Below are 13622 nucleotides of genomic sequence, written 5' to 3' on the forward strand. Positions count from 1 at the left end.
ACAACCCCCCATGTAATGTCCCCCACAGCTCCCCACAGCCCTAAGTAATATGCATCCCCCACATAATGTATAATTAAAAATATAAACAGTAATACTCACCTACTCTCCTCAGTGCGCAGGACACCACGCGGTGACATCATCACACTGCGCCTCCTGCGCCCGGTACCAGTCAGCTGCTAGGACAATGGATAAATGGAAGAGCGCTTGTTTACAGGAGAGGGTTTGCTACAGATTCTTCATGAGAAAAACAGCCTGGTACATTGTAACAGAATTGTGCGAGGGGGAGGGGTTTGTGTGATGTCATGGCTTTTTGATCACTTTTAATGTCATTGTTTGTGTCTTGGAAGATTTCAAAAATGTCTTTATATTTCTTTTATTTTTTTTAAAAGTTTTTTTGTTGTACAGGGTAAATATTATCCTAGTTTTCTATTACACCAATTGTAATATCGTCCACAATGACAAGATATCGGACTAATCCCTAAAGTGCTTTCCCTCGCTCAATGAACACAACCGAAAAAATTGCTTTATTTCAAAGAACATACATCATACATGAGCAATAAAGGAAAAAGCGTTTCACCTAATGCACGTTTCACGTTCTGCGTCTCCAGGAGGCGTATATGCGGTTTTGTTTAGTTGTTTATTTTTTAACATCAAACTTCATTTTCTCGGCAATCACTTAGACACTTCAGTTCATGTTTGACCGATGTGTCTAAGGGGTTAAACACCCACGCTCTAAGTGTTTCGAAAACCCAAGTATCCTGCAAACGTCTCCTAGTAATCTTATAAAAGAGGGTACCGGAGATTTCCCTTCTGAAAAACCCTAGAACTGTGGTCGTTAAGGGGTTAAAATAAAATCTTTAAAAAAATTAAACCATGCAGAAAAATGCCCCCAATCAGCCAGACATGTAACTAGAAATATCCTAACCTACTTGAAATATATATACAATGTGCAGTGGATATTGAGGATGTGGCCCCTATGCCTGATTTTCATTCTGTGGTTTGAGGACCTTCAAAGGTCCTGAGATGGCTCTTGTGTACATGTGCACTGGCGAGGAGCGGGACACAACTAGAGAATGGCGGCCCTAAAGCTCACAGATACATTCAGAGAATCTGGAATTACCTTAAAGAGCATCTACCACCAGGATGAAGGACTGTATGCCAATGAGCCTGAGGGGCTCCAGGCTCCATAGGTGGTAATAGTGCCTGGAGCCCCTCAGGCTCATTTACATACAATCTTTCATCCTGGTGGTAGATGTACTATAAGTTTGCCCCTTGCTCTACAACCCAGTGGGGCACATTTACTTACCTGGTCCCTGCATGATCCCCAAAGTGCGTTGTCCACCGGAATCCACATCTACCACGATTCATGAAGATCGTGCGCCCAATATCCGGCATCCGTCGCTTCCCCGCTCAGGTCCCCGGAGTTCACCTTCTTCTTCCTGGTGCATGTAAGTGCATTGTCCGTGTATAATGTGCTGTGCGGGGAGTCACTAAGATCCTGCGCCCGATATCCTGCATGTGTCACTTCCCCGCTCAGGTCCCCGGAGTTCACCTTCTTCTTCCTGGTGCATGTAAGTGCATTGTCCGTGTATAATGCGATGTGCTGGGAGTCACTAAGATCCTGCACCCGATATCCTGCATGTGTCGCTTCCCCGCTCAGATCTCTGGAGTTCACCTTCTTCTTCCTGGTGCATGTAAGTGCATTGTCCGTGTATAATGCGCTGTGCGGGGAGTCACTAAGATCCTGCACCCGATATCCTGCATGTGTCGCTTCCCCGCTCAGGTCCCTGGAGTTCACTTTCTTCTTCCTGGTGCATGTAAGTGCATTGTCCGTGTATAATGCGCTGTGCGGGGAGTCACTAAGATCCTGCACCCGATATCCTGCATGTGTCGCTTCCCCGCTCAGGTCCCCGGAGTTCACCTTCTTCTTCCTGGTGCATGTAAGTGCATTGTCCGTGTATAATGCGCTGTACGGGGAGTCACTAAGATCCTGCCCCGATATCCTGCATGTGTCGCTTCCCCGCTCAGGTCCCTGGAGTTCACCTTCTTCTTCCTGGTGCATGTAAGTGCATTGTCCGTGTATAATGTGCTGTGCGGGGTGTCACTAAGATCCTGCCCCGATATCCTGCATGTGTCGCTTCCCCGCTCAGGTCCCTGGAGTTCACCTTCTTCTTCCTGGTGCATGTAAGTGCATTGTCCGTGTATAATGCGCTGTGCGGGGAGTCACTAAGATCGTGCGTCCGATATCCTGCAGGTGTTGCTTCCCCGCTCAGGTCCCCGGAGTTCGCCTTCTTCTTCCTGGTGCATGTAAGTGCATTGTCCGTGTATAATGCGCTGTGCGGGGAGTCACTAAGATTGTGCGCCTGATATCCTGCATGTGTCGCTTCCCCGCTCAGGTCCCTGGAGTTCGCCTTCTTCTTCCTGGTGCATGTAAGTGCATTGTCCGTGTATAATGCGCTGTGCGGGGAGTCACTAAGAGCGTGCGTCCGATATCCTGCAGGTGTCGCTTCCCCGCTCAGGTCCCTGGAGTTCGCCTTCTTCTTCCTGGTGCATGTAAGTGCATTGTCCGTGTATAATGCGCTGTGCCGGGAGTCACTAAGATCATGCGCCCGATATCCTGCATGTGTCGCTTCCCCGCTCAGGTCCCCGGAGGTCACCTTCTTCTTCCTGGTGCATGTAAGTTCGTGGCTTGCGACACAAACTGCTTTGTTAAATCCTGCACATAGTTCATATCCGTTGGATCATCGGACGGCCCGCCCCCCGATTTGTGTGGCGTGAAAGCCAGCGCCGATGTGCCAAAATCCAATCACGTATGCCAAAAACCCTTTCAAAATGCGGCGCAACACGGAAATTGCTGGGTATTCCGCCGATAGTGCGAGCCCTTAGTAAATGAGCCCCAGTGTGTCCGCACAGTATAATACTCAGCGCTTTATAATTGCCCCAGACAGCAGAAAAGATTCAAGGACTGTCCATCATAATCTGGGATAATTGGGAAGTACACGTCAGGCTGACGGGATTATGTATAAGTATTACAGATCTGACATACAGGCTCCTTATGTATCAGTCTAGTCCATATTCTCCGCATGACCAGTGGTTAGACTCCCGTGTAATATGGACATCGCACCCTGGTGTCATATTTGGGGTCTCTTTGTAAAATCGCCTCTCTTAGACGTCTCAGGGACAATAATATCACATTTCTCTATATCCTTAAAAATAAAATGTGCCTTACTATAATATTCCTGATTCCATGAAGACTGAAAGTCGCAACGTTTTATGTCATTAGAATTCTGAACCCGAAACATTTGTATCATTTGACCCCTGATACTTGAATGTGTGACCGGGTGCGGAGCTTGTGCTCAGCCTGGACTCTAGAAGAAGATTGTGTCGCAGTGAGTAGGGAACAACCTCATGTGGTTGGCCAGGGTCACCTGTGTGTCACCAACCTACCCGAAACCAATGAACAGTCATTTATTATACAACACAATGATAATTTACATTGCAAATAAAGAAACGTAAGCAGAAATGGTAATAAAAATATTTATTTGTAAGGTGCTTGAAGATGAAAACTTGTAATTCTTCAATCTAATACTCCTCTCCCTCCTCTCCTTCTCCCTCTCCTTCCACGCTGTCAGTGCCGACCTCTTCGTAATCCTTCTCCAGGGCGGCCATGTCCTCCCGAGCCTCGGAGAACTCTCCTTCCTCCATTCCCTCGCCCACATACCAGTGCACAAAGGCTCGCTTGGCATACATCAGGTCAAACTTGTGGTCCAGGCGAGCCCAGGCCTCGGCGATGGCGGTGGTGTTACTCAGCATGCACACGGCACGCTGCACCTTGGCCAAGTCTCCACCGGGAACCACAGTTGGGGGCTGGTAATTGATGCCAACTTTGAAGCCTGTGGGGCACCAGTCCACAAACTGGATGGTGCGCTTGGTCTTAATGGTGGCAATAGCAGCATTGACATCCTTGGGCACCACATCACCACGGTAGAGCAGGCAGCAGGCCATGTATTTGCCATGTCTGGGGTCACATTTCACCATCTGGTTGGCCGGCTCGAAGCAGGCGTTGGTGATCTCAGACACAGAGAGCTGCTCATGGTAAGCCTTCTCTGCAGAGATGACCGGGGCATAGGTGGCCAGGGGGAAGTGGATACGGGGGTAGGGCACCAGGTTGGTCTGGAACTCTGTCAAGTCCACATTCAGAGCCCCATCAAACCTGAGAGAGGCCGTGATGGAGGACACAATCTGGCCAATCAGACGGTTCAGGTTAGTGTAGGTCGGGCGCTCAATGTCCAGGTTCCTACGGCAGATGTCATAGATGGCCTCATTGTCCACCATGAAGGCACAGTCAGAGTGCTCCAGGGTGGTGTGGGTGGTGAGGATGGAGTTGTATGGTTCAACCACAGCGGTGGAGATCTGGGGGGCAGGGTAGATGGAGAACTCTAGCTTGGACTTCTTGCCATAGTCAACGGAGAGACGTTCCATCAAGAGGGAGGTGAAGCCGGATCCAGTGCCACCACCAAAACTGTGGAAGATGAGGAAGCCCTGGAGACCCGTGCACTGATCAGCCTGAAGGAGGAGACACAAGAGAACATAGGACTTCATTTGACAAAGGAAGAAATCAGCTGAAAAGCCAAGGTCTACACTTTTCCACAATGGTGTTCCTCATATCAATCAGAGTAGAGAAGATGCTTTTCTGTGATTGAGGACAAAGTATTGAAGCCTGACTGGATTTCCCATAGAAGTCTTCTACATTTTACTATAATGGGTGATTACATCTTGACTAGGGTCCAGATAATACACAAACATGTCCCCAAACTCACCAGCTTGCGGATCCTGTCCAGCACCAGGTCAATGATCTCCTTGCCGATGGTGTAATGGCCCCGGGCGTAGTTATTGGCAGCGTCTTCCTTGCCGGTGATGAGCTGCTCAGGGTGGAAGAGTTGTCTGTAGGTTCCAGTTCTCACTTCATCTGTAGGAGGAACATTTCTATGTAATATCCTGAACCTTCCATCCATCAGTCATAGACAATCCCAGAGCAGATCTACTCACCGATCACAGTGGGCTCCAGGTCCACAAACACAGCGCGGGGGACATGTTTACCAGCTCCGGTCTCACTGAAGAAGGTGTTGAAGGAATCATCTCCTCCACCGATGGTCTTGTCACTGGGCATCTGCCCGTCCGGCTGGATGCCATGTTCCAGGCAGTACAACTCCCAGCAGGCATTGCCGATCTGCACTCCAGCCTGGCCAACGTGGACTGAGATACATTCCCTCTGTATGGGATAAGGGTGGACAGATGAGGGTCAGAATGTAGGGAGAGGAAGGAGACCATACATGGAGGAATGGAGAAGACACAGAAGATGTATGGAAGATATTGGAGATCATTTCAGATTGATACAGTGTAACAAGCAGCATAAACAAAAGCATAACAAAAGAATAAAGTGACTAATATGATGGATGGGATGACATAGGACAGACACATAAGTTATAGACTCATATAGATGCATGAGACATTCTGAGATCTTACAGCCATCCATACAGTCCAATAAACACAGATGAAATGTGATAGTTCTGCTGACACACAATGTAACTTTTAACACATAAATAACAGAGCAGAAAGGTGGGAAGGCACAATATCAAATAATATATGATGTATAGACAAGAATGTACAGATACTATTGTGCAGGGGAGATTGTCAGATAATACTACACAGATGAGGTTGTACACATGAGATTGTATAGCTATTGTATAGCTGAGGTAGTACAGATAAGTTTGTATAGATATTTTACAGATGAGATTGTATAGATATTGTATAGAAGAGATAGTACAGATATTGTACAGATGAGATTGTATAGATATTGTATAGCTGAGGTAGTACAGATAAGTTTCTATAGATAACATTGTGCAGATATTGTATAGAAGAGATAGTACAGATATTGTACAGATGAGATTGTATAGATATTGTATAGAAGAGGTAGTACAGATAAGTTTGCATAGATATTTTACAGATGAGATTGTATAGATATTGTATAGAAGAGGCAGTACAGATAAGATTGTATAGTTGAGATTGTATAGATATTGTATAGATGAGATTGTTCAGATATTGTACAGATGAGTTTGTATAGATATTGTATAGATATTGTATAGATGAGATTGTACAGATATTGTACAGATGAGTTTGTATAGATATTGTATAGTTGATATTGTATAGATATTGTATAGCTGAGGTAGTACAGATGAGTTTGGCCTCTCACCATGGTGATGGATGTAGATGTAGGTCTCCTGGCTCCGATGTGTTAGGTCCTCGGATGTGGAGGGGTTCTGTCCTCTCTCTCCTCTCCTCTCTATATATAGGGGCAGGGGGAGGTGAGAGGAGCCCAGCAGGGCAGGTGACCCCCTCCCCCTGTCTCCAGGAGCCCTGCCCTCTGTATAACACAATACACCCAGCACAACACAACTGTAACCAGGTACAATGTGACCCCCAGGGCAGGAGCCGGGAGCCTGGAGGGAGGCAGAGAGGGAAACCTGAGGGAGGGAAGAGAAGGAAGAAGGAGGGAAAAGAACAGAAACCAGAGGAGGGAAACAATGTATAGAAATGTTACACATAAGATGTAATAATTTTACTATAATTGTTTAGTATTTCAGATCATTATAACAGAATAATATATTCAGAATGTTTCCAAACCTGAAAGTTTGTTACAATGTATAAATATTATGTAATAATTATACACCGTGTAAAGTTTCCATCACTCCAATGGAATTTAAAGGGGAAGCCCACCTTTGTCAAGGTTTCATGATATGGACCCCCAAACTTCCCTACATATAGTATTAATGCTCAAAGAGTAGAAAATATTACATTGCACATTATACATATTATACATATTTCTCATATTGAGATACTGTAATAGAGTCGGGGGGAGATGGGGGGGTGTCACCGTCCAAGCCCCTTCTCTATGGGGTCTCTAATTGCAGGGACTTGCCACATTCATCCATTAGATCAACAACTTTTCAACCATTGGGCATCAGTTTAAGATCTCTGCTTGCTGTGGGATAACGGAAACATTCTTGTTTAGATCCACAAAGCTTCACTGACCCAAGATCTCCCATATCTGAGAGTTTACTACAGTTTTATCCTGCTTTGTTCTTGATGGATATGTTTCTCCTGCACTGATACACTGTAACAAATTGTCAGGCAAAATGCAACTTGGGCCCCATTTGCAGGTATATTGATGTATTAAACATGTTTTATAAAGCTCAGAGATAAAATCACAAGAAGATCATGGTAAATTCTAACCCTGCAGCAATTATTGTGAAAATCTTAATATTCTGCGCATATTTTACCCTGTGGGGACAACAGCTGCTGCAGAACAGCCTAGATTATACTGGAATGTGTCTGCAGGTTTCTGTGGAGCCCCCCATGTAGTGATGCTGTCTATATGTGCTCCATATAGTTATCATAAAGGGTTCTGGGGGTCCCATTCTGTAGGTGCCCCATTTGCGGACCCCCATTACTAGTCAGTGATTCCTGCTTCGTACATGAGATGCAGTAACTTCAGCTCTTGTTATTGCAGAGTTGAGAGGTGTTTGTCATGTTGTGGTTACCATAGCGCAGCAACAGACAAGACAAACTGGTGTTACACTGTCACGCCACGCTGTAAGTATCAGGTCATTATCATGACAATGACTTTCCTTTAATCCATTGTAATATCTGGATCGCAAATCAGAACAATAAGAGGCAATGCAGCCCCCCTGAAGCTTCTGTGTGTAGAAAGGGTTAAATATATTGATAGGGGATGAGATTGGTGAGATCTGACCCAGTACAACCAATAATTACCTGATCATGGGAAATATCAGAGCCCTAAGCACAGCACCACTGCCTTTGTAGTGGTAGAATAGAGTAACTGCGGCTCAGCCCTCATACAGTAAAGTGCAGGGTCTACAGGGACAATATATAACACTAGCAGAGGAGAGAGCGCAGAGCAGAGCAGGGTGAGGACACAACTCCTGTGCACATGGTGAAGCCACAATTCCTGAGTATAAATCCATATTTCACAGTTCTGCTGCTACTAACAACATACACAAAGTTATGATTACACTTCTCTCCGAGGAACAACACCTTACACTGTTTACAGAGAGCACAGAGCACAGCAGTGTAAGGACGCACCACCTGTTCGCTTGGAGATGCTACACTCCTGGAATATAAATCCATATTTCACAGTCCTGCTGCTACTAACAACATACAAAAAGGTCTGATTACTAGTGATGAGCGGATTCTTTCAGGTTCAGATACCTGAATTTGATCAGCCACCACGGGTGACACCAGAATGTTAGTGTTAACCCTTCAAATGCCTCGGAGTGACAATCCTAGGGGAAATGGGGGTGCACACACTTTAGTGTTGGCATTTAACACTTGAAATTGGTGGGGGGGAGTCTGAACATGAACTTCTGGCACATGTTGGGGTTTGAGGACCCAAACCTGCAATGTCCATCACACAGCGGTTCGGGGGGTCCGCTCAGCCTTACTGATTTCACATGAAACTGGAGAGTGAAGGAAGTTTATTATCAGTACATGGACCTGAACTAAACATTTTCAGACTGAGATGAACGTGATCAGAACCAGACTCCATAGCACAGGATGCACAAAGTAATCAGGTGGTGCTGTAAAAGTCGTCTGAGGGCGCATTATGTCTGTATACTGAATACCGATTCTCTCCAGGCAGCTGTTATATAATATTATATAATGACTCATCTCACATGAATCTTGTAATAGGGCTTGTAGGTGGACACTAAGCAGAGGCAGACGCTGCCTCATACCTCAAATCTATAAAACCTCCCCTTATAGGATGAACCCAGAGACTGACACCAAATATCCTCACGCTGCAAATACCATCATCTACTTGTAAAAAGAAAACCTGAGCTCCATGCAGAGACCGATCGTGAGTGATTGATGGCATTCAGCTATATTCGGGTGTAGTAGCACCTCATGGCCAGCAGATGTCACATTGTTATCTCCTCTGCTTATCACAGCGCCACTATAGTGCACAGGCCGTGCCTGGTACTGCAGCTGATCATCCTTCAGCTGATGCTTAGATGCCATACAAGACAAGACATCTTCAAGCAATGCTGAGCTGCAATAGCAGACGAGCCCATGGACATTGGGGGGTGCTATGTCTAATAATTAATAATAATTCCTTTATTAATATAGCGCACACAGATTCCGCGGCGTAGCACAGAGATTCCAAATCAGTCTAAAAAAATTATGCAGAATGACTATTTTGATCTAGACCAGATTTTTCTCCACTGTCTTGTTACCTCTAGGAGGGGCAACCTGCAGGGGTCACTGTTGCTCTAACAATGTTCCCTGATGCCATATGTTCTCTGTATGCACAGTAGTGACTACTACAGGCGGTCATAGGGTACTACAGTCACACTTAGTAGTATCCTGCAATGACATTGACTCCTCCAAATCTCTGCAAGTGATATATGACCAGTTGTTAGAAGTTGCAGCAATTCCATGAGACAAAATCGGGTCAGTGCCAATTGTGGGGCCCCCACCCATCTGATCCTAAGAATAGATTATCCAATAAAAACATGTTAGTATAATCCTTCAATTTCCCACCAAGTGATGTCAGTATGTAACCTCAATGGCTGTACAATCATGATGCAATCATTTTTGGGGGGTTTGACGGCTGGTACACCCAGAAATCAGAAAAGAGGGGGAACCAAATCCTGCGAAATAAGTGTATGTTATACTATAACCACTTTAATTAGCAGAGAATTACTTATGTAAAAGGGAACCAGTCAGCAGATGTGACCATACAGACTGCAGCCAATGTTAAATATTGTCCCAGGTGAAATGTGTAAATATACTTTTGTATATGTTGTTAGTGGCAGCAGAACTGTGAAATATGGATTTATATTCCAGAAATGTACTGATGTCAAATGCACACTGCTGTGCTCTGTGCTCTCTGCAGCCAGTGGGAGGCCTGGAGAGCTGTGAAACCTATGTTGTTAGTAGCAGCAGGCAGGGACGTCACTACAGCCGAAGCAGCTGCCATGGGGTCCGCAGTGTCAGGGGGCCCCATCATCCGACCTGACACACTAATAAGTGGAGGATGTGCATTATTATATACATATTATGCTGCACATTGGACTAGGGATCTCTCATCTCTATTTCCTGACGTAAGCAAACCAGGGCACCTGAAAAAGCTACAGTCCTGGAATAGAAATCCATATATCACAGTCCTGCTGCTACTAACAACAATCACAAAGGTCTGATTACACATCTCTCCCGGGACAAAATCTAACACTGTCTCTAGAGAACACAGAGCACAGCAGTGTGAGGACACTCCTTTAGTGCACTTGAAAAGGCTACAGCCCTGCAATATAAATCCATATTCCACAGTCCTGCTGCTACTAACAACGATACATAACACGGGCTGCAGTCTGTATGGTCAATACCTATGGTCTAGCTCTCACATCACAACATGCCGGATTCGGAGAGAACTTCTGTGGATTTATGGCTCTTGTTCCTTAATCTTGATTCAATGGAATTTTAATTGGATCAGTTGAATATTTTCCAAGGTCGTGAGCCAAGAACGTCTGGAATCCTTAAGATTTCCTTATTTTCAATTCCACTTTCACTCTCGTCACCAAGGACCCAGCACAAGGAAGGAAGCCATGCATCAGTCTGAGTATCGGCGTTTATCCAGGCGCCGCTGACGTGTTTATGGCATTTCCCCAATTAAATACAATTAGAAGCGACGTCTCTGTACATGTGATGATTGTTACCGACGAATAAAGATTATAAATTACAGAATGTAACAGCCAAAAACAAACATTTTACTTAAAAATGTTGCAGATTAAGTTGATTTAATATTCCTCTCCCTCCTCTCCTTCCCCCTCTCCTTCCACGCTGTCAGTGCCGACCTCTTCGTAATCCTTCTCCAGGGCGGCCATGTCCTCCCGAGCCTCGGAGAACTCTCCTTCCTCCATTCCCTCGCCCACATACCAGTGCACAAAGGCGCGCTTGGCATACATCAGGTCAAACTTGTGGTCCAGGCGAGCCCAGGCCTCGGCGATGGCGGTGGTGTTACTCAGCATGCACACGGCACGCTGCACCTTGGCCAAGTCTCCACCGGGGACCACAGTTGGTGGCTGGTAATTGATGCCAACTTTGAAACCTGTGGGGCACCAGTCCACAAACTGGATGGTGCGCTTGGTCTTAATGGTGGCAATTGCAGCATTAACATCCTTGGGGACAACATCGCCTCTATATAACATACAGCAGGCCATGTATTTGCCATGTCTGGGGTCACATTTCACCATCTGGTTGGCCGGCTCGAAGCAGGCGTTGGTGATCTCAGACACAGAGAGCTGCTCATGGTAAGCCTTCTCTGCAGAGATGACCGGGGCATAGGTGGCCAGGGGGAAGTGGATGCGGGGGTAGGGCACCAGGTTGGTCTGGAACTCTGTCAAGTCCACATTCAGAGCCCCATCAAACCTGAGAGAGGCCGTGATGGAGGACACAATCTGGCCAATCAGACGGTTCAGGTTAGTGTAGGTCGGGCGCTCAATGTCCAGGTTCCGGCGGCAGATGTCATAGATGGCCTCATTGTCCACCATGAAGGCACAGTCAGAGTGCTCCAGGGTGGTGTGGGTGGTGAGGATGGAGTTGTATGGTTCAACCACAGCGGTGGAGATCTGGGGGGCAGGGTAGATGGAGAACTCTAGCTTGGACTTCTTTCCATAGTCAACTGAGAGACGTTCCATCAAGAGGGAGGTGAAGCCGGATCCAGTGCCACCACCAAAACTGTGGAAGATGAGGAAGCCCTGGAGACCCGTGCACTGATCAGCCTGAAGGAGGAGACACAGAAAAGTCAGACGTCATATGATAGAGGGAGGCATCGGTTGCAAAGATGAAGCCAAGGTCTAAAGTTTTCCACAAAGATGTATTATAAATATTACTTATTTTACATTAAAGGTCTGTGCATTGTGGACTAGGGTCAGACATTGGAGGATTGAACTCACCAGCTTGCGGATCCTGTCCAGCACCAGGTCAATGATCTCCTTGCCGATGGTGTAATGGCCCCGGGCGTAGTTATTGGCAGCGTCTTCCTTGCCGGTGATGAGCTGCTCAGGGTGGAAGAGTTGTCTGTAGGTTCCAGTTCTCACTTCATCTGTAGGAGGAACATTTCTATCCTGAACCTTCCATCCATCAGTCATAGACAATCCCTGAGCAGATCTACTCACCGATCACAGTGGGCTCCAGGTCCACAAACACAGCGCGGGGGACATGTTTACCAGCTCCGGTCTCACTGAAGAAGGTGTTGAAGGAATCATCTCCTCCACCGATGGTCTTGTCACTGGGCATCTGCCCGTCCGGCTGGATGCCATGTTCCAGGCAGTACAACTCCCAGCAGGCATTGCCCATCTGGACTCCAGCCTGGCCAACGTGGACTGAGATACATTCCCTCTGTAATGTTGATATAAAGTTGAACAAATACATCTACATACAAGACAATTATTATCCTGTATTATGTTCCAGAGCTGCACTCTGAACATGAATTGTGAATGCAGCTGTGGAGTATAAAATGATCCTACTTTTCATAGTATAACTCTACAAGGTTAAATAACATATAAACTCTGTGAGTCTGAGGGTCACTTACCATGATGTTGATTCGCGTCTCACAGATATTAGTCCTGAATATGAAGCTGATGCTGCTCGCTCGTTGTAGCAGATCTTTATATAATGTAGGAGACGGGAGCCTCCCAGTAACCGGACATATCGGCTACAAGGAAGGTCGTGTAACGCTAGTGACACATCTCCAAGACACAATGAACAATCAGCCCATTCCTATTTATCATAAGCAGCAATTTGTCACGTTAAAGGATAACAATAAAGAGCTGAAACTTTAGAATTCGTTACAATGTGTCAGTGGCGGGAGCTGTGGCAACAGAGAACACTGGTAATAACGTATCAACAAATGTATCAATAGGGATCCACAAAGCCGCGGTGTCCTGTTACAAGAGCAGAACCTCAATGACAGTATCATGGGAGGCGAGATGTTGCTACGGGTCCTGTGCACCAGAAAGGGAGACTCTGACGAGCTTGTAGTATCAGGGGAGTAGCAATAGGGGGCAGCTTTTGTAGTATTGATCAGGTCTATTGACCATGAGGCCTACGTACCGCTCTGGTATTGGGAAGGCTTAGTGTACACTTCTTATACTGAGACCAAGTAAAGCATCCAAAGGGGTAGTGGGCACATGTACCTATTGTTACTCACCTACACTATAGCACTGATCATATGACCTAAAGGTGATGTCTCCTGTGATTACAGACGCCATTTTTGCACATTTTAACCATTCGCCCTGACCACCATGAAGACTTCTCCCAGCCACCATCAGAATTTGCCCACATATACATTATTCTTTTTACTTTTCCATCATCCCTGCCAACCCGGTGCCCTCCTAGTGTCACCCTGTGGTTACCCCTGATATTGTGTACCTGCCGCACAGCCCAGTGTCCTCGTATACTATCCTACAATGAATAATGACAGTCACATATGTATAATTCATAGAATATTCTAGTGGCGCCAATAATTATAAGCCACACGATGTCTT

At 46.1% G+C, this 13622-nt stretch overlaps 2 protein-coding genes across 2 annotated transcripts; both read right to left on the bottom strand.

The window, feature by feature from the left end:
* Positions 1–3523: 3523 nt before the first annotated feature.
* On the bottom strand, positions 3524–6412 carry LOC140075938 (tubulin alpha-1A chain-like). The gene is made up of 4 exons (XM_072122382.1): positions 6254–6412; positions 5050–5272; positions 4821–4969; positions 3524–4566 (listed from the first exon to the last, which is right to left on the bottom strand). Exons 1-4 carry the CDS (start codon positions 6254–6256, stop codon positions 3583–3585), a joined length of 1359 nt encoding a protein of 452 aa, XP_071978483.1. The 5' UTR covers positions 6257–6412; the 3' UTR covers positions 3524–3582.
* A 4408-nt stretch (positions 6413–10820) lies between these two features.
* LOC140075939 (tubulin alpha-1A chain-like) lies at positions 10821–12826 on the bottom strand. The gene is made up of 4 exons (XM_072122383.1): positions 12668–12826; positions 12252–12474; positions 12030–12178; positions 10821–11855 (listed from the first exon to the last, which is right to left on the bottom strand). Exons 1-4 carry the CDS (start codon positions 12668–12670, stop codon positions 10872–10874), a joined length of 1359 nt encoding a protein of 452 aa, XP_071978484.1. The 5' UTR covers positions 12671–12826; the 3' UTR covers positions 10821–10871.
* Between the last annotated feature and the right edge of the window lie 796 nt (positions 12827–13622).

This window comes from Engystomops pustulosus, chromosome 8 (genome assembly GCF_040894005.1).
Source record: "Engystomops pustulosus chromosome 8, aEngPut4.maternal, whole genome shotgun sequence".
NCBI classification, from domain to species: Eukaryota; Metazoa; Chordata; class Amphibia; order Anura; family Leptodactylidae; genus Engystomops; species Engystomops pustulosus.

Excerpts from the sequence above, each read along its gene's own strand:
- LOC140075938 (XM_072122382.1), bottom strand. Across the intron at positions 4,970-5,049 it reads CCTGGAGCCCACTGTGATCG|ATGAAGTGAGAACTGGAACC; the intron begins GTGAGTAGATCT and ends TTCCTCCTACAG. Across the intron at positions 4,567-4,820 it reads TGGACAGGATCCGCAAGCTG|GCTGATCAGTGCACGGGTCT; the intron begins GTGAGTTTGGGG and ends CTCCTCCTTCAG.
- LOC140075939 (XM_072122383.1), bottom strand. Across the intron at positions 12,179-12,251 it reads CCTGGAGCCCACTGTGATCG|ATGAAGTGAGAACTGGAACC; the intron begins GTGAGTAGATCT and ends TTCCTCCTACAG. Across the intron at positions 11,856-12,029 it reads TGGACAGGATCCGCAAGCTG|GCTGATCAGTGCACGGGTCT; the intron begins GTGAGTTCAATC and ends CTCCTCCTTCAG.